Here is a 21,754-nt window from a genome sequence, read left to right on the forward strand (position 1 = left end):
GGCACTAAGTCATGTGCTCACAAGCACATATAAAAGACTGCTACTGTATGAATCTCTTGTTGGAAGTCAGTGGCAATCTTGTCTACAAGTTGTATATAGCTGCCAATACTAGATCTCTTATCTTGTGTACTCTTTTCTACATACAATTTCTTCTATAGATTTATTGTCATGCCAATCCACATGTATGATTCTTACATTTTGCTACTTTTCTTTAATGATGCCTGATAATAATATTAATATGAAGAAGCCAATTCTCTGAAGCTTGTAAACCTGAGACACCAGCAGAAAATCTACCTGAAGAACAAATTCAAGTTTGTGAGAAGATAACAAATCTTGAAACTATCTCAGCTCTCTTAACTGTAAATGAAACTGAAACTAGCATTATAATCTCAGAGAGAGAGTCTATCTTAGCATCAAGAAATGAAATCCAACAACTTTGCAAGAAAACCAAACTACTAAAGAGAATGGTGAAATAGCAAGAAAAGTTAAATACTTTTCAGGCCATTCAAAAATACTTGTGAAGTGAATCTCTTAACATAATTATCTTCAAAATATCTGTGAAGTGTCTGTCAGTCTTGAGATTATTATAACACATAAAGCTCTATCAGACTGGCTTCTATACAAAATATTAGTGGTTCATCTTCAGTATTAAATTCACTTGTGATGTGAGCAAATTAAATAATAAGAAAACTCTTGTATATACTCTTACAAGACTTGATTACATTAAAAAAGATCTCTGAAAGATTTACTGTAAAAACAATTTATTAAAGAATAACTAGAATGATCTTAAGAAATTTCTATGTGTAAGACTAGAAGATCCAGCAAACTACACATAAAACTCTTAATAAGTAATCTTCAATCTTTGCAAGAGTTTGAATGAAACTGATCAAGTCTACTGCCAATAATTTCTAGAGCTTGCAACAGAAATTGGTGAAAAATTTGAAAGCTTTAAAAAAATGAAGAAGAATCTATATATAGAGAACTTGAATAAGTTCATGTAAGCTAAACTGGATGAACAGCTGGAAATACCAGATAATATTAATGAGATAGTAGCACTAACTATCTGACTCTGATCAAGTATAACAGCAGCTCTTGAAAAGAATATCTTGCATGTAAAGTCTACTAATCCAGTTGAAAGTGCTTGTGAAGATATAAAGATTAATAACTCAAGACTGTAAACAGATAAGAGAAGTTAACTCCAGAGATCTGCTTAGAAGATAGAAAAAGATCTTATCAAGAATTATAAAGCTTTAAGAAAAAAAGAGAAGTGCTTTAAGTGTAATCAAAAGAAGCATCTTGTGAAAGACTGTCTCAAGAAGAAGAGTAGTAAATAGGAAATTAGAGGGCTGTAAGTAGATAGAATTAATATAATGAAGTTGTTCAAGAAAAGTCTTCTTGCTCTCTTCTCTATTATTCTAGATGCATGAAGCTCAACTGACAGAAGTATTATCTGGTCAGCACTAATAGACTCTGATTGTCAATCTCTAGTGATTAGTTTGTGATTGGCCATGAAGCTAGTGCTAGAGATGTATAAGATGCCTATAGAGATTAAAACTGCTATAAATCATGAGAATATTACTCTTGTAGAAGAGATTGTGAATATATTTTTTAAAGTCTGTAACTCTTAGAGAAACTGGCATTTATTCCATAAACAAGTAATAGTTATGAATATAAAAGATGAGATGCTAGTGAGTTTGAGCTGGCTGCAGTAATACAATCTCAAGATGTATTTCAGAAAACTAAGACTAGAGTTTCAAACTGTATATTGTGACCTGCTCACAAAGATTAAATTAGTTAATCTCTTGAAGCTAGTGAAGGGAGAAAAGCTCATCTATATAATAACTCTCTGTAAATCAGAACAGGTGGTGACAGTAAATCTAGATCTTCAGATACTGGAAGTTTACTGTGAACTTGTAGAAGTGTTTAGTGACAAGAGAGCTTGAAAGCTGTAAAGATAATTTGATTATAGATCTTCAGCTAGAGAAGTAACCAGAATTTGAAAAAATGTACAGACTTTTGCAAGCTGAATAAGAGACTCTTTATAAATATCTGAGCAGTGCTCTAATTTATAAATTCATCTGCTCTTTCAAGTTATCTGTGAGAGCACTCATTCTGTTTGTGTTCAAGAAGAATAATGGACTAAGAATATATGTGAATTATTATAATCTGAATTCAAAAATGGTCAAGAATAGATATTCTCTACTACTGATTAAAGATGTATTGTATAAGCTTGTGGGAGCTGCAATATTCACTCAGTTGAATGTCAAGAATGCCTATTATAGATTGAGAATTTATAAAGAAGATGAGTGGAAGATTACATTTTGAACTTTACAGAGATTATTTAAGTACTTGATAGTATCTTTTGAACTTGTGAATGCACTAGCAGCCTTTCAATCATATATTGCAAAGACACTTAGTGAATATCTGGATGTGTTTGTAGTGGCCTATTTTGATGATATAATTGTGTACTTGACTCACAAGAAAGATTACAAGAAGCATGTGAAATTAGTACTTAAGATACTTAAGAATACAGATCTTTATTACAAGCTGATGAAGTGCAAGTTCAATGCTTGCAAGATTAACTATCTTGAGTATGTTATAACATCAGAAGATGTTCTTATGGAGAAGAGCTGTATGGACAGTATTCTTGACTGGCCAGAGCTAATTAGTAAGAAAGAGATTCAGGTATTCTTAGAATTTATGAACTTTTACAGGCACTTCATCTCAAGATTCTCTAAGATAGTCTGCAGCCTGACTGCTCTTCTAAAAAAAGAAGAAGCAAAGCTAAGCAGATGTATATAAAGAGAGATGAGAAGAGAGATTAACACTTTCATGACTAAGAAAGATTGTGAAGCCTTTATAGATCTAAAAAGAGTGTTTACAGAAGCTGTTATGCTTTACTATTTTAATATAAAATGGAAGATCAGACTGGAAACAGATGCATCTAGCTTTGCAGTATATAGTATTCTATTATAGCTGGTAAAGAATGACATTTAGATTCTAGTTAGGTTTTATTTGTGGAAGATGCAACCTGTGAAGATGAACTATAACATTCATGATCAAGAACTGCTTGTAATTATGAAGTTATTTAAATATTGGTACTGCTGGTTGGAAGACTTGTGAACACCAGTTCAAGTTCTTACAGATCATGATAGCTTGTGCTATTTTCAGACTGCTCAAGATCTCTTCTAAAGACAGGTCTGCTGGATACAAAGACTGACAGTCTTTTGATTCATGATTAATTATATGAAAGATATCAAGAATCCAGCAGATGAACTCTTATAAAAATCTGATTATATCAAGAAGACTGGTCTGAATAATACAGAGAATTGTGAGACTGTAAATCAACTGAGAGTGATGCTTGTAAAGAAGCAAGAGATTACAGAAAAGTTGAAACTAACAGTTCAAGTTTCTCTCAACCAGAGAGAGAAGAGAGAAGATAAGAATTTGCAACTTATCTCTGTAAAGCTTTGAATTGTAATCAAGAAACTACTTGTAAAGATTGTCTTGAAATACATGTGTAAAGTGAAGAAAATTATAATATAGATTCAGAAGATTAAAGATCTGGTTCATGAGAAGAATTCTTATAAGAAGAACAGCTCTAATCTGTTGGCATTATTGCCAAACCTACTGTAAAGTGATGACTATGCAGCTGAGATCTGTAAAGACATTAAGATGGGCATGAAGAAATTTATAATATGAAAAGAGAAGAAGAGCATTCTCTATAGAAATAATTATATGTACATCTCTCAGAATGAGGTCTTGCAAATAGAGCTGATCAGATATTATCATGATCTATCTCTTGCAGGACATTTTGCTACAGCAAGAATATATAAGCTTATAGCTTGCAAATACTTTTGATTAAGAATGAGAGAACTGGTGAAGAAGTATTGCAAAGCTTGTGAAGTCTGCCAGAACTCAAGAAGAGTTTATGGAAAATCTCCAGAAGAACTATCACTCTTGTTAATTCTGAATTACTCTTGAAAATCTATTAGTATGAATGTTATTACAGATCTTCCTGCAAGCCTGAATTTTAAGAAGGTGCAGTTTGACTGTATTCTGATTGTAGTGAACCAGCTTACAAAGATGGCTTACTTTATTTCTACAACAAAAAAGCAGACATCAGAGAAATTGGCTCATCTTTTTGTTTGTGAGATAGTGAGATTACATAGATTATCTGCAAGTATAGTAACAGATTGAGAATCTCTGTTTGTAAGTAAATTTTAAGATGATTTAACTTATATCTTAAAGATTATAAGAATAATGAGCATGGTATTCTATCTGCAAACTGATGGTCAAACTGAGAGACTAAATAGTATGCTAGAGCAGTATCTGTAAAGCTATATCAGTTATAATCAAGATAACTGAATGATGTGATTGCTAATAGCAGAGTTTGTATATAATAACTTATAGCAGACCTCTACACAGAAATTATTTTTTCAGCTGATATATGAGTTAAATCTGTAAATGAATCTATTGAACCCTGATGAGTATAGTTATATGTGCAAGAATTCAAAGAATCAGGTGGAGGCAATAAGATTACTCTGTAAGAAGATCAAGAAATCACTTATAATGGCACAAGTCTATCAGAAGAAGTACTATAACCAGAAGTACACTGTAAAGACTTTTCAGATAGAAGACAAGATGTGGCTTGACCTTTACAATATCAAGACTATATAGTCTAACAAAAAATTGAATTTGTTGAGGCATAAGTCTTGTAGAATTGTAAAGAAGATAGGCTTGCAAGTCTACAGACTAGAGCTGTCTTCAGATTTGTAAACTTATAATATCTTTTATGTATTTCTGCTCTGTAAGCACAAGACCTGCAAAGGAATTAATAGCTCATCTCATTATAAAGTTTGTGAGATAGATAAGAATGAAAAGAAGTATTAGGTCTGCAAGATAATTAACTCAAAAAAAGAGAATTGTAAGCTGTAGTACAGAGTATATTGAGAAGATTATAATAATAAGAAGAACAAGATATGAGTTTCTGTAAGCAATGTCTGTTCACTGAGAAAGCTACTTTAATAATTTTATAGTAGAAATCTGGACAAGCCAGGTTTGCAAAAGAAATGAATGGAGATAGTGGAACTAGAAAATAAGTTAGAGAAAAAAAAGATATAGTTAAATCAAATTGAATTAGTTTTAAAAGAACTATCTAAAGATTATATAAGAGTCTCTGGCTTTCTTCTGTAAAGTCCTGTAATAATTATCTATAATCTTACTGCTGGAAAGAGCAAGCAAGATGCCTATAATATAGACAGTTATTATATTTTTGACTCAAGTCTGTAAAGATGTACTCTGTAAAGACTATATTACTATAGTCTTGCTGAGCTCTCTTGCAGGCAGAGTACTTCTGTTCTGGTAATAGCTGGACTCTAGCTTGAGTCACAAGAATACTCTTATAAAGCTAAGCACACATAGTTAACTGGTTTGAATTATTCAAACTAGTGATAAGTACAGATCTTTGAATAGGCTTGTGACATCATGCTCTTTTATGGGCAGACAAAGCTTGTGCTCTAGTATAAAATGAGAGATCTGAAAGAATCACTGGATTAGTCTGCAAAGCACCAGCAAAAATAGTAGCTGGTGATATATGAATGAAGATGATCTGAAATTATCATTATTAATCTTGTGAGAGGGGTACTGGATGATTCCAGACACTCTGTAAAACTATAGTACTTATGAATTCTGCTGGAGCAGGAGAAACAGTAATAATAATCTAGAGAAGATTAGCTGTAAACTGAAATGTGATAGAGAATACTCACATTTCTGGCTGGAGCTGGAGCAGCAACAACTGTGAAGAGAAGAGACAGAGCAGAACTCTAACTTCATCAGCATGTAAATCAATACCAGCTCACAAGAAGCACTTACAGCTTGAGCTGACAGAAGAGAAGTAATGACAACTGGTGAAGAAGAGAGAGAGAGAGAAGTAATAATGCTCTAGAACTATCAGTTACCAATATTTCTCAATTTCTCAAGACTACTTACTAAAGATCCAACTTCTTCTGTAAAGAGAAGAATGGAGATTCTTCTGAGAGAGAAGAGTAATAATAACTTGTGAAAGAGAGAGAAGAAAAACTGTAAATCTGCAGAAACTTCTAGCAAGCATCAGTCTTTCTATAAATTAAATTCCATGTGAAGACAAAACTTCATGACTATATAAAGTAAAGATGTAATTAGAGATGAACTCATTAACTTGTAACTGCAAGATCAAGTATGCAGAATATCCAGATAAAGCTATTTTTAATTTTTTTAATTATCAGAGATCTTCTGTAAGCCTGTCTCCTACATGAAGTAGTGCTTGAAGAGTTCACTAACCTGAATAATAATAATATAAACTAGAGAAGAAAGAAAAGAAAAGAAGAGAAAGAGAAGGCAAGAAAAAGCTCTCTCTTAAGCTAGTGTTCATTATCTAATAGTGATATGGAGCTAGTGAGAACAATAGAGACTCTCTACATATTATTGTGTTATTGAGCTCTGTTGTGTTGTTATATTATGTTGTATTATTAGAGTTGTGTTGATATTACATCTCTAGTGAGGCTGTACTCTTTTTCTTATGAGAAAATTTTTATTTTTCTCAAGAGGTTTTGTTTTTCTACTTATGAAGATTTTTAATAAGACAGCTGTCTTGAGAGATCAAGACTTACAAGAGAGAAGAATCTGTAAGAATTTATTTGTAAATCTCTTATACAGATGAATAACATCTGTAAGAGTTCAGAGTCTCAGCTTGTGAGCTGTTGAAAATATATATATTCTTGTAAAACACTAAGTTATGTGCTTGCAAGCATATATAAAAGACTGCCACTGCATGAATCTCTTGTTGGGAGCCAGTAGTAATCTTGTCTACAAGTTGTATATAGCTGCCAATATCAGATCTCTTATCTCATATACTTTTTTCTATGTACAATTTCTTCTATAGATTCATTGTCACATCAATCCACACATACAATTCTCACAAAAGCTTCAATATCATGGAGATTACAGCACCAGATATCTGTCTTAAAATCAATAACTGAAGCAGAGTATTTACCAGCTAGTGAAGCTGCTTGTGAACTGGTTTGGATCAACAACCTCTTGATAGATGCCAGAGTAATTAGTGAAGGCTCAGCAAGGCTAAGAAGCTCAAAATTAAGTGTTGACAACAAGAGAGCCATTGACTTAGCCAAAGCTGAAGCTATAATGTGAAGAGCACACCATATTGAGATTCAGCACCATATGCTAAGAGACTGGATGCAAAAGAACAAAATCTCAATCAAGCACATTGAAAGCAATGCAAGTAAAGCTGACAGACTCACAAAGGCTCTCACAATGAATCCCTACACTCAATTTATGAGTGTGATAGGGGTGACAGATTAATACAGGAAAATATAGAGGTTTATCAGTAAAGCTGGCAAAAATACCATATTACAGCAAACAGAGCTAAGCCTAAAGAAGAAATAAATCTAGATTTTGTAATTAATTTTTATTGCAGATTTGAGAGATTTGGAAGCTTTGAATCTTTGTAGCTCTTGCTCACTGCTGGAGCTTGTTGCATGGGGGGGTGTTAGGTAATTCAACTAGCACCTTGCTCATATGACTCATATAGATTAGCTGAGATTCCTCTTTAGATAGCTTAGCAGATGACAAGCATACAAGTCCTCCATCAAGATGACCTGCAGGCACCATATCAGAATTTCATTGGTCCAAAAAACCCTTACATTTCTGAGATCTCATGGTAACCTAATTAGAAATTGTGCGAGAACCATAATCCAAATAGAGAACTGTTGAAGCACTGTAGAATTTCTATTACTCTTCCAAAAACACTTCCTTTCAGGAAATGAGCTCAGTTCTAACACATAACTGAAATTTAAACCATGAGATTGGGGGTTTTATTTCAAATTGAAAGAACCTTTTCTAAATTTCAAAAACTAGATAACTACTGTAGTTACACAATTCCCACTTTATAGATCACCCTGACTGAAAAACCAGTTTTGAAATCCTTCACTGCTAACATCAGAAGTAACATTTGCATCAGCTTTTTCATTTTTAGCACCCTTCTTGTTGGCATCCTTCTCATTAGCATTCTTGTTGTTGGCATTCTTGTTCTCAGCATCATTCTTTTTGGCATTATTTTTTTCAGCATCCTTGTTTTCATCAGCATTTTTGACTGCAGGGGACTCATCACTACTTCACTTTGCAGAAATGATGGCTTGTGTCAGAGTTACATCATGAGAAGAAGTCACACCAGTCTTTGGTTGCTCTGTCAGAATAAACAGTCAGTATATTTCAGGAAATGTTATTTGCACATATACTGGTTAAAAATGGAGAAAATTGAAGACTTCTGATCAGAGTCAGGGTTTCTGGAACAGTTCATGGCAGTGAGAAGCTTTTGTCAATCAAGAAGCAGGTTCTTTTTGCTTCAGTATCAGAAGTACCATCAAAAGAACATTTCAACTAATTCACTCTTATTAGATCTTTTTTCCAATTCAATTTTAAGAGAATATCTTACAGCATGAGAAGAAAGGAGAATATTTGCAGATAAAGCTGAGCAAGCAGTAGCAGCAAGAGCTGTACAAAGATCTGAATTAATAAGTTGCAGTATATTCTTTTGAAAGTTAGAATCTTCATCTCAAAGATGAGAAGTGAATTTACATAAAGAGCATTCTTTATGTCAGAGACTGCAATAAAGTTCATCTCTTGAATTTTCTGAATTTCTTTCAAGATTACAGAAATCTCTTGAAGAGCTTTAATAACTTCACTATTTAATGCATCTGGCTTATTATTGACAGAAGAAGTTTCTTTCAGCATATTTGCAAGAACAGTTTTCAACTCTTTATTAATAGCTTAAGCAAAAGCAACAACACTTACTTCATAAGCATTTTTGATGACAGTGTTCATTGTATTCACCTATTTGAAGTATGCATTTTGCAACTCAAGAACCTGACTAATTATTGTCTTAGAAAAGTCACAGCAATGCTTCTTGTCTTATAAGCAGTTTGAGCAAGCATTACCAGAGCTCTGAACATTATTACAGGGCTTTTGTAAGGATTCACCTGTGAACCCCTTACACAGACAAACAACATCTGTAAGGGTCCAGGGCCTGGACTTGTGAGCTGTTGGAAGTACATGTGTCCTCACAAGGCACTAAGTCATGTGCTCACAAGCACACATAAAAGGCTGCCACTGCACAAACCTCTTGTTGGGAGCCAGTGGCAATCTTGTCTAGAAGTTGTACATAGCTGCTAATACCAGATCTTTTACCTCATGTACTCTTTTCTACATACAATTTCTCCTATAGATTTATTGTCATGCTGATTCACATGTATGATCCTCACATTTTGCCACTCTTCTTTGGTGATGCCTGACAATGGTATCAACACAAAGAAGCCAACCCCCTGAAGCTTGTGAACCTGGAACACCAGCAGAAAACCTACCTGAAGAACAAACTCAAGTTCATGAGGAGATGACAAATCTTGAAACCACCTCAGCTCTCTCAACTGTGAATGAAATCAAAACTAGCATTATGACTTCAGAGAGAGAGTCTATCTTAGCATCAAGAGATGAAATCCAACAACTTTGTGAGAAAACCAAACTACTAAAGAGAATGGTGAAATGGCAAGAAAAGTTGAATACTCTCCAGGCCACCCAAAAGCACTCACAAAGTGAATCTCTTGATATGGTCACTTCCAACTCAACACCTGTGAAGTGTCCATCAGTCTTGAGACCACCACAACACACAAAGCTCTATCAGACTGGCTTCTATACAAAATATTAGTGGTTCACCTCCAGCATTGAATCCACTCACAATGTGAGTAAATTAAATGATGAGGAAACCCTCACATATGCTCTCACAGGACTTGATTACATTGAAAAAGATCTCTGGAAGGTTTACTGTGAAAACAACCCATTGAAGAATAACTGGAATGGTCTCAAGAAATTTCTACACATGAGGCTAGAAGATCCAGCAAACCACATGTGAAACTCTTGGCAAGTAATCTTCAATCTTCACAAGAGTTTGGATGAAACTGACCAAGCCTACTGCTAATAATTTCTAGAGCTTGCAACAGAAATTGGTGAAGAATTTGAAAGCTTTGAAAAAATGAAGAAGAATCTATACATAGGAAACTTGGATGAGCCCATGCAAGCTAAACTGGATGAACAGCTGGAAATACCAGATGATATTGATGAGATAGTAGCACTGACTACCTGACTCTGATCAAGTATGACAGCAGCCCTTGAAAAGAATGCCTTGCATGTGAAGTTTACCAATCCAGTTGGAAGTGCTTGCAGAGGTATAAAGACTGATGACTCAAGGCTGCAAACAAATAAGAGAAGTCAACTTCAGAGACCTGCTCAGAAGATGGGGAAAGACCTTACCAAGAATCACAAAGCTTTGAGAAAAGAAGAGAAGTGCTTTGAGTGTGGCCAAAAGAAGCATCTTGTGAAAGACTGTCTCAAGAAGAAGAGTAGTAAATAGGAAATTAGAGGGCTGTAAGTAGATAGAATTAATATAATGAAGTTGTTCAAGAAAAGTCTCCTTGCTCTCCTCTCCATTGTTCTAGGTATGTGAAGCCCAACTGACAGAAGTATCACCTGGTCAGCACTAATAGACTCTGGTTGTCAATCTCTAGTGATTAGCCTGCAATTGGCTGTGAAGCTAGTGCTAGAGGTGCACAAGATGTCTATAGAGATTGAAACTGCTATAAATTATGAGAATGTCACTCTTGTGGAAGGAATTGTGAATATATTCTTTAAAGCCTGTGACTCTCAGGGAAACTGGCAGTTGTTTCATGAACAAGTGATGGTTGTGAACATAAAAGATGAGATGCTAGTGGGTTTGAGCTGGCTGCAGTGACACAATCTCAAGGTGTGTTTCAGAGAACTAAGGCTAGAGTTCCAAACTGTATGTTGTGATCTGCTTGTGAAGGTTAAACCAGTTAACCTCTCAGAGCTAGTGAAGGGAGGGAAGCCCATCTACATGATGATCCTCTGTAAATCAGAACAGGTGGTGACAGCAGATCTAGACCTCCAGATACTGGAAGCCTACTGTGAACTTGTGGAAGTGTTTAGCAACAAGAGAGCTTGGAAGCTGCCACCACACTATGAAGATGATTTGGCCATAGATCTTGAGCCAGGAAAGCAGCCAGAATTTGGAAGAACATACAGACTTTTGCAAGCTGAACAAGAGGCTCTTTATGAATATCTGAGCAGTGTGCTAACCCATGGGTTCATCTGCCCTTCTAAGTCATCTGTGGGAGCACCCATTCTGTTTGTGTTCAAGAAGAATGGCAGACTAAGGATGTGTGTAGACTATTGTGATCTGAATTCAAAAATGATCAAGAATAGATATCCCTTATCACTGATTGAAGATGTGTTGTATAAGCTTGTGGGAGCTGCAATATTCACTCAGTTGGATGTCAAGAATGCCTACCATAAATTGAGGATTTGCAAAGGGGATGAGTGGAAGACTGCATTTCAGACTCTACAGGAGCTATCTGAGTACTTGGTAGTGCCTTTTGGACTCGCGAATGCACCAGCAGCCTTCCAATCATATATTGTGAATGCACCAGCAGCCTTCCAATCATATATCGCGAAGGCACTTAGTGAATATCTGGATGTGTTTGTGGTGGCCTATCTTGATGATGTGGTTGTGTACTTGGCTTGTGAGGAAGACCATGAGGAGCATGTGAAATTGGTACTTAAGGCACTCAAGAATGCAGGCCTTTATTGCAAGCTGGTGAAGTGCAAGTTCAATGCTCGCGAGATTGACTACCTTGGGTATGTCATAACACCAGAGGGTGTTCTTATGGAGAAGAGCTGTGTGGACACTATTCTTGACTGGCCAGAGCCAACCAGTAAGAAAGAGGTCCAGGTCTTCTTAGAATTTGTGAACTTTTACAGGCATTTCATTCCAAGATTCTCTAAGATAGCCTGCAGCCTGACTGCTCTCCTAAAGGGAGGAGAAGTAAAGCTAAGCAGGTGTGTGTGAAGAGAGATGAGGAGAGAGGTCAACACTTTCATGACTGAGGAAGGTCACAAAGCCTTCATAGATCTGAAAAGGGCATTTGTGGAAGCTGTTATGCTTCACCATTTTGATATGAAATGGAAGACCAGACTGGAAACAGATGCATCTGGCTTCACAGTGTGTGGTATTCTATCACAACTGGTGAAGGATGGTGTTTGGGTTCCAGTTGGGTTTTATTTGTGGAAGATGCAACCTGTAGAGATGAATTATGGCATTCATGATCAAGAACTGCTTGTGATTGTGGAGTCATTTAGATATTGGTGCTGCTGGTTGGAAGGCTTGTGAACACCAGTTCAAGTTCTCACAGACCATGATAGCTTGCACTATTTCCAGACTGCTCAAGACCTCTCACAAAGACAGGTCTGCTGGACACAAAGGCTGACAGCCTTTTGATTCACAGTTGACCATGTGAAAGGAACCAAGAACCTGGCAGATGGACTCTTGTGAAGACCTGATTATGCCAAGAAGGCTGGTCTAGATAACATGGAGGGTCACAAGACTGCAAACCAACTGAGAGTGATGCTTGTGAAGGAGCAAGAGACCACAGAAAAGTTGGAACTGATAGCTCAAGTTTCTCCCAACCAGAGAGGGGAGGGAGGAGGTGAGAATGCACAACTCACCTCCATGAAGCTTTGAGTTGTGATCAAGAAACTACTTGTGAAGGTTGTCTTGAAAGGCATGTGCAAAGTGAAAAAGATTGCAATGCAGGTTCAGAAGGTCAAAGACCTGGTTTGTGAGAAGAATTCTTATGAGAAGGGCAGCTCCAACCTGTTGGCATCATTACCAAACCTACTGCAAAGTGACAACTATGCAGCTGAGGTCCACAAAGGCATTAAGGTGGGCATGAAGAAATTCACAATGTGGAAAGAGGAGAAGAGTATCCTCTATAGAGATGGTTGCATGTACATCCCTCAGAATGAGGTCTTGTGAATAGAGCTGATCAGATGTTATCATGATCTATCTCTTGCAGGGCATTTTGCTACAGCAAGAACATACAAGCTTATAGCTTGCAAATACTTTTAGCCAAGAATGAGAGAACTGGTGAAGGAGTGTTGTGAAGCCTGTGAGGTCTGCCAGAACTCAAGAAGAGTTTGCAGGAAACCCCAAGAAGAACTATCACTCTTACTAATTCTGAATTGCTCTTGGAAATCTATTAGCATGAATGTTATTACAGATCTTCCTGCAAGCCTGAATTTTGAGAAGGTGCAGTTTGACTGTATTCTGGTTGTAGTGGACTGGCTCACAAAGATGGCTCACTTTATCCCTACAACAAAGAAGCTGACATCAGAGAAATTGGCTCATCTCTTTGTTTGTAAGATAGTGAGATTACACAGATTACCTGTAAGCATAGTAACAGATCAAGGATCTCTGTTCACAAGTGAATTTTGGGGTGACTTGACTCATATCTTGAAGATTACAAGAGCAATGAGCACAGCATTCCATCTGCAAACTAACAGTCAAACTGAGAGACTGAATAGTGTGCTAGAGCAGTACCTGCAAAGCTATATTAGTTATGATGAAGATGACTGGATGATGTGGTTGCCAATGGCAGAGTTTGTGTACAATAACTCATGGCAGATCTCCACACAGAAATCACCTTTTCAGCTGATATATAGGTTGAATCTGTGAATGGATCTGTTGGACCCTGAGGAGTATGGCTATGTGTGCAAGAATTTAAAGAATCAGGCAGAGACAATGAGATTGCTCCATGAGAAGATCAAGAAATTGCTTATGAAGGCACAAGTCTACCAGAAGAAGTACTATAATCAGAAGCACACTGTAAAGACTTTTCAGATGAGAGACAAGGTGTGGCTTGATCTTTGCAATATCAAGATCATACAGCCTAACAAAAAATTGGATTTGTTGAGGCATGGGTCTTGTAGAATTGTGGAGAAGATAGGCTCACAAGCCTACAGACTGGAGCTGCCTCCAGATCTGCAAATTCATGATATTTTCCATGTATTTCTGCTCTGCAAGCACAAGACCTGCAAAGAAATTGATAGCTCACCTCATCACAAAGTTTGCAAGACAGACAAGAATGAAAAGAAGTATCAGATCTGCAAGATAATTAACTTAAAGAGAGAGGGTCACAAGCTGTAGTACAGAGTACATTAGGAAGATTATGATGACAAGAAGAACAAGACATGAGTGTCTGTAAGCAATGTCCATTCACTGAGAAAGCTACTCCAACAATTTCATAGTACGAACCCAGACAAGCCTGGTTTGTGAAAGAGATGGATGGAGATAGTAGAGCTAGAAAATGGGTTAGGGAGAGAAAAGGCATAGTCTGAACTGAATCAAATTGATTTCAAAACAAGAAAAAGAACTAAGCTAAGAACTATATAAGAGCCTCCAGCTTCCTCCTGTGAAGACCTGTAACAACTATCTATAACCTCACTGCTGGAAAGAGCAAGCAAGATGCCCACAGTATAGATAATTGTTACACTTTTGACCCAAGCCTGCAGAGATGCACTCTGCAAAGACTATGTTACTATAGTCTTGCTGAGCTCTCTTGCAGGCAGAGCACTCCTGTTCTGGTGATAGCTGGGCCCCAGCTTGAGTCACAAGAATACTCTTGCAGAGCTGAGCATGCACAGCCAACTGGTTTAAATTATCCAAACCAGCAATAAGCACAGGCCTTTAAATAGACTTATGACACCATGCTCTTTTGCAGGCAGACAAAGCTTGTGCCCCAGTATGGGGTGGGAGGTCTGGAAGAACCACCAGATTGGCCCACAACACACCAGCAAAAGTACCAGCTGGCAGCAATTGGGTGAAGATGGTCTGGAACCACTATTATCAGTCTTGCAGAGGGGGTGCTGGATAATTCCAGGCACTCTGTAAGATCACAGTGCCCACAAACCCTGCTAGAGCAGGGGAAACAGCAACAACAATCTAGAGAGGGTTAGCTGTAAACTGAAATATGATAGAGAATACTTACATTTCCAGCTGGAGCTGGCACAACAACTGCAGGAAGGGGAGGCAGAGCAGCAGAACCCTAACTTCATCAGCATGTGAACCAAATGTCAGCTCACAAGAAGCACTTACAGCTTGAGCTGGCAGAAGAAAAGTAGTGACAACTGATGAAGAAGAGGGAGAGGGAGAAGCAACAACACTCTAGAACTATTAGTTGTAAACCCTTCCCAAATTCTCAAGACTACTCACTGAAGGCCCAACTTCTTCTGTGAAGAGAGAGGTGGAAGTTCTCCTGAGAGAGGAGAGCAGCAACAACTTGTGAGAGAGAAGAAGAGGAGACTGCAAATCTGCAGGAACTTCTAGCAAGTATCAGCCTCTCTGTAAATTAAACCCCACATGAAGGCAAAACTTCATGATCATGCAAAGCAAAGATGCAATCAAGAGTGAACTCACCAACTTGTGACTGTGAGATCAAGCATACAGAACATCTAGATAAAGTCATTTTTGATTCTTTCAATCATCAGAGATCTCCTGCAAGCCTGTCTCCCACACAAAGCAGTGCTTGAAGGGTTCACTTACCTTGGTAATGATGATATAGACTAGAGAAGAAAAGAAGAGAAAGAGAAAGCAAGAGAAAGCTCTCTCTTAAGCTAGTGCTCATTATCTAATAGTGACATGAAGCTAGTGAGAACAATAGAGACTCTCTACATATTGTTGTGTTATTGAGCTCTGTTGTGTTGTTATGTTATGTTATGTTATTAGAGTTGTGTTGATATCACATCTCTAGTGAGACTGTACTCTTTTTCTTATGAGGAAATTTTTATTTTTCCCAAGAGGTTTTGTTTTTCTACTCATGAAGGTTTTTAATGAGACAGCTGTCTTGAGGGACCAAGGCTTACAAGAAGAGGGAATCTGTAAGAATTTGCCTGTGAACCTCTTATACAGACAAACAACACCTGTAAGGGCCCAGGGCCTGAACTTGTGAGCTGTTGAAAGTACATGTGTTCTTGTGAAGCACTAAGTCATGTGCTTGCAAGCACATATAAAAGACTGCCACTGTGTGAACCTCTTGTTGAGAGCCAGTGGCAATCTTGTCTAGAAGTTGTATATAACTGCCAATACCAGACCTTTTACCTTGTGTACTCTTTTCTACATACAATTCCTCCTATAGATTTATTGTCATGCCAATCCACACAAATGATCCTCACAGCTTTCCAAGATTTTTCAGGGTCATATATACTGTAATATATTATTGACAGAAGACTGATGGCCCATCTGAAGCTTTATCTTTTGGTTTACAGTCTGGCTTGTTCTCTTTCAGGGTTTCACACATGTTCACCATTTTGATGTGTTTTTTCTGCAAAATGTATCAGCTTTTACTAATCTTATATATCTCAGATCACCTATCTTTGCATAATGAAGTATATCAACAAATTCAAAAAGAAATACCAATGGAAGAGAGAAGAAAGCAGGAACAAAAATTAGAAAGACTTGAAAAAAGAGAGAGAGAGAAAAGAAAGAGATGAAGTTGTGAAAGAGGTTGTTTATATACACAAGAGCTGTTCCAATGAGGTAGAGCTTTATTGACATGTGCTCTACTAGATGTGTTGATTTTTATATTACCTATGCAACCCTGACAAGCAATCCTCTAGCAGATTTTTGGCAGGAATTCTTGAAAAGAAGAATTCAGTTGATTTCTACTATACAGCTGCTTTGCCTGTCAGATTATTATGAGAATTATTACAGCTTCAATGCTGCTCAGGTTTGAATTCTATATCATATATATATACATGCTAACCAATGTGCAGATGTCTCAAGAGAGCTTCACATTACTGATTCAGCATTTTGCAGTTTATTCTTTTGGCAGAGCCTCATCTGAAAATCAAATCTTTGTAAGAATTATTAACTTATCAGCTCCAGAAGCTGAAGCTCTTGTCTTCTTCTTGATTTTCTTTCTCTTTTTCATAAAGTCCTCTTTGTTAACATTCTCATATTACAGATGTTGTCCCATATAGTTTCAAAATTTGAGGATTTCCTGCCATGCTCTGATGGCTTTCTTCTCACAGTCTGATTTCTCCATGAGATTGTCATGCAGTTTGACCTGCACTGCTAAATTAACATATATCTCTAAATCAAGGTCAGTCATGCTCATTACCTTATATTTGTCTTCAATTCTGACATACACTTGATATACCATTACTCTAATTACTTTGATTTCTCATAATCAATAATTGGCTCTGTTCAGAAGAAAATCTCAAAGAATTTTTTAAGGTCAAAGTGCTTTGCAAAATATGTAAAGAGTTTGTTAGAATTCTGGCAACAGTGCATGCTAATATCAGAATTATTCTTGTAATTAATCTTCTTTATATTCTTGACATGCTTTTGCTAGCAGTCAGTAAAAGATCTCTTAATATTACAGAAGCAGTATACTAATACTTATCTTTCTCAACATTTTACACTTCCAGCTCTTTAAAAACTCCAGAGCAGATACTCTTGCTGAACTGAAGATATATAAGTTTTCATCATTTATTTTATATACTTTCTCTATAATTTCAGGAAGTTTTTTCTTGCTGAATATTATAAGATATATTTATCTTACTTATCATTTCAGAGTCTTTTCTTTTAACTAATTCTCTCTCTCATATTCTTCTGCATCAGAATGTCAAACTCTTCACTTGCACTTCTTGTCTCTTTTCTTATTCTCTTTATCTTTTTCAGAATTCTGATCTTGTATATTCATCTTCTGTGTGTCTGCATTGGTTCCTGCAGCAGCAATATCATTAAAGTCATTCATATTAAATTCATTAAAAAAGAAAGCTTCATCATTCATGTTGGAGAATTTAACTTCAAAACTCTTGTAGAATTTTAGATATACTATAATTTATATTAATTGTAAGCTTTCTGACTCCAGCATGAAAGTAGTTATTTCCAACTTCATATTCTATCAGCAATTTCCCCTATATTTTCTGTTGACAGGTAACAGGTAATCTTCACTTTTCAAAAGAGTAATTAAAGACACTTCACTTCAAGAGCATTTCATACATTTCTTTTACAACTTCATACAATTAATAATAGTCTTATTGTTGAAATGTCATATTCAAATCTCTAAAAAGTCAAGAAAATTATACTTTAAGATTTAAATTCAAGCAATAATGCTTCAATTGCCAGTAAATAACAGATTCAGAGTCAAGCAAGTGAAGAGAGCATTCATCAGTTAATTAAACATGAAAGCAGTATCCATCTGACACCACTATAGTCAGAGCAGCTGGAGAATTTGGCATCAATTTCCAATGATGATGAATTTAGTTTTATAGTGCAAAAAATTGTTTATCAGAATTGTTAAATGCTGAGGCTAATATTATATAGTCTACATTAGATACTGGCAATAGCAATGCTGGCCCAGCATATACCAACAATAACAATCAATTACATAAAATATTGAAAGATGCTGCAGCTGATGCAGAATTATCATGTCTAGAAAACAAAATCTCAGTTGAAGAAGCTCTAGAAATTAATAAAGATTCAGGGCCAATGAATACTCAAGTAACAATACTAATTCTTGAGAATGAATCATCAGAAGCTATTCTATACTTACAGGTCCAAGCATATAATTAAATAGATTAATTTCTAATATCTCTTACATTGTGGTGTAAGCATACAGGCATATTCCAACAGCAATACTAATTACTGAAAGAAATTCTCCAGAACCTGATAGATATCAAGCTATTAAAACTTATGTCTACTGAACTGTCAATATTAAAGAAGAGATGCCAGTCACAATTCTCAATACTATCTATTTACTAAAAATCACTGTCTGTCATCCCAAAGAAAATACCAACATTATCAGATGCAGACAAAAGACTTGCTCAAGCAGCATTACACACAAACATGTATTTCCAGAACTCTATTGCATTAATATTCATACTTGTGAAATCATCAATTTTCCAGAAGAAACTGTATATAGAAATGACTGAATTAGTTGATAACTCAAGAGAGTTATAGCAATCTTGAAGCTGGGGAAGCTCCATTAAATACTTCTCAGGCAAATTTGTATATTACCATAATGATAAGTCTATATTTCCCTCCAACTTTATTCTCTATCAATGCCACAATACCAACTGCCCCTGCAATAAAGATCTAATAAACCATGACCATCTGGAGAGAGTTTAATTTGTTGATCAGAATAAAAGATCAAATCTAATTACTGAAAATACAATCACTCTCTGAATTCAACTAGTATACCAATTCATGCCAATATTTTATGGTGGGAAATTGACCCATTTGAATTCACAGCACCACTCAAATGAAGTTCTTGCTCTTGAAAGTTAAGAAACATTTGTTTTGAAAGGTAATATTCTTTCCCAAGTTAATATATATCTTGACTATGGATTTAATATGGAGAATTCAGAATATAAGCTTCTGAATGCCTAATATTTCATGCAGCAAGTACTAACTTTGAAATCAGAAACACTGGAAGCTCAACCACTTAATATGAGCACTCCACTACATGATGAGCTAGAAATAGCAGCATATGGTAAGAAGGTATTAAAACAAATATTTTCCAACAGTAAAAAGATTATATTCATTTCATATCAACTTTTTATTGATGGATTTAGCCTATACCAGAACATATATTAAAGTCTTATAGGTGTCTATATAATATCTGCTGGCATGAAAGCTATCAAAAAAGTCAAGTGTAATAATGTTTATACAATTACTTTTAGACCACATGAAACCAATTTTCCTAATGTAATTGAAGTCTTGGAGCCCAGTCTAGCATTACTTGACAAGAGCATTGATGTGAATATTTCTAGCAAGAGAGTTACTAGAGTTATTTTCTCTTGTTTCTCTTTTCTTGAGAATATGCCATAACAGAATGCCAATACTAGAATAAAAGAGCCTACAGCAATATAATCTTGTCAGAACTGCATGATTTTAGAGAATCAGTAACATGATATGAATTTTGATACTATTGCTGAAGAACACTATTATTTTTGAATTCTGCAGCAGAGAGAAAAAATTAACTTTACAGAAATTCAAGCTTTAAAGTAAAGCCTCTGCAAGAAATATAAAATGGCTAAAGAGCAGACAGCATTGCTTAAAATATGCTTATCTCTTAATCTGGTGATCTTCTTTTCTTCTGATCTATGTTACAGTGAATTTTCAGGAATATCAAAACTGGCACACACTATTTATTAATTTCAGTGATTCTTACATCTCATGGTTAAAAAGAATACTGTAAATTGTTTCAGAGATTTCTATTCTGTCAGAGATAAACCCATCTTCAATCTCCACTTACTTATTTAAAATTCTATTAATTACAGAAGTACATACAAGCATCTATTATAATTCTACTTCTTCTCTAATGCTATATGATCCAGGAATGAATAAATCTAGTAGTATAACAAATGATGTCTGTAACATTTAAAGATTACTCTGAAAGATTGATAAAGAATTTGATTATTCAGGTTTATGCTAGAATTACATACAGCAATTTCATTCTAATATCTTAATCACCAGCTCAATTTATCTCCACAGAATTGCAAGAGATTATTACAACAGCCCAACAGAATCTATAAAGTTTAATTAATGCTGCTGCATCAGCTGTTGAGACTACCCATCCAGTGGGCACTTGAGCAGAATCTAGAGCAGCTTTTATAATCAGTGCAAGGCTATCTTCCATTTTAATTAAGCTCGCAGCACTTGACTTGTATGCCAAAGAGACAGGTATCTTAATTACAGAAAATTTCAATTCAAAGAAGAAGATAAAGACAATTTGAAGTTTTAAAAACTGCTCAAATATATATGTTAGCATATATTATCCAGTACAAGTAAATGAATATGCAATTTCAAATAATTATAATATTCTTATTGAAGAGAACAAGTATCAGAAATACAAGAAGCTGGTTTAGAGAACAAACAAGCAAGATGTTGAAAAGATTCTGTTAATGCAAGAGAGCTTCAGATATACACTACTTCTACTACTTGAAGAAGCATTTACTAATAATAAGTTATTCTTGATCCAGTACATCTCTAATCTCTATAAGTACTGCCCAACTCTTTTTACAGACTTACTCCAACTGAATATTAATCTGCATGAAGATGAATTTGAGGTATCAGATACTGAAGACAAAGATATTACTGATGAGTATTCTTCAAATCTCTGGATACAACAATCTACAGAAAAAATGGTGCCAGTGCTAGATATTCCAAATGTACAGCTATCTGTATTACTGAATCTTCACTCATTTTTGCAGAAACTTCAAAATGTATATAAGAAAGATTAGAATAAGTTATTCATAATGGAACCAGGCTCAACTGCAATACAGTTCTATAAGAATATTACTTTCTCACTTGGAGACCAGTGAATCAAACTAATGGTTAATGATTTGATTGAGTATACACATGGGAAACCAGCTCTGCCATCAGGTAAATTACCAGCATTTTCATTTATAAACTGCATACAAATGAAAGAGTATTCTTTTCAGTGATTTCAGCATTAGAAATGATGAGAGATCAGGTTTTAGATCTACTAATTGTGCAGGTAGATCTAGAGGGCAGCAACTACACTATTATTGAACTTCCCACAATTAAAAAGCTGAGTCTTTATGTTATACCAATTAGTGAGGTGTTAGATGCCAGCAGCAATCTGGTTTTCAGTAGTCAGGATTCCAGAACCTTTCTACTATACATCTGGGATGTTTCATTTCTCTGAGATTTGCTTGCTTTGTACATATTTGAGCAAGAACTAGAAATGGATGGTGCCTGGAACCAGGATTGCAGTAGTTAATTCCTGACAGTGTTCCAACTGGGTTCCTACTGACATTCTTA

The 21,754-nt window shown here is 35.7% G+C and overlaps 3 protein-coding genes across 3 annotated transcripts; 1 reads left to right on the forward strand and 2 right to left on the reverse strand.

Annotated features, from left to right (window-relative positions):
- Positions 1–7,943: 7,943 nt before the first annotated feature.
- On the reverse strand, positions 7,944–8,861 carry CIMG_13428 (uncharacterized protein; the record flags this gene model as incomplete). Its single annotated transcript, XM_001245713.2, has 5 exons — positions 7,944–8,126; positions 8,208–8,242; positions 8,418–8,436; positions 8,635–8,740; positions 8,851–8,861. 5 exons carry the CDS (start codon positions 8,859–8,861, stop codon positions 7,944–7,946), a joined length of 354 nt encoding a protein of 117 aa, XP_001245714.2.
- Positions 8,862–14,647: 5,786 nt separating this feature from the next.
- CIMG_05158 (uncharacterized protein) lies at positions 14,648–15,584 on the reverse strand (the record flags this gene model as incomplete). Its single annotated transcript, XM_001245716.2, has 6 exons — positions 14,648–14,800; positions 14,867–14,902; positions 14,949–15,005; positions 15,056–15,124; positions 15,173–15,282; positions 15,503–15,584. 6 exons carry the CDS (start codon positions 15,582–15,584, stop codon positions 14,648–14,650), a joined length of 507 nt encoding a protein of 168 aa, XP_001245717.2.
- Positions 15,585–20,871: 5,287 nt separating this feature from the next.
- Positions 20,872–21,638, forward strand: CIMG_13429 (uncharacterized protein; the record flags this gene model as incomplete). Its single annotated transcript, XM_001245717.2, has 2 exons — positions 20,872–21,192; positions 21,468–21,638. The coding sequence occupies 2 exons, from the start codon at positions 20,872–20,874 to the stop codon at positions 21,636–21,638; spliced, it is 492 nt and encodes a 163-aa protein (XP_001245718.2).
- Positions 21,639–21,754: the final 116 nt, after the last annotated feature.

Source organism: Coccidioides immitis, assembly GCF_000149335.2.
Source record: "Coccidioides immitis RS genomic scaffold supercont3.4, whole genome shotgun sequence".
NCBI classification, from domain to species: domain Eukaryota; kingdom Fungi; phylum Ascomycota; class Eurotiomycetes; order Onygenales; family Onygenaceae; genus Coccidioides; species Coccidioides immitis.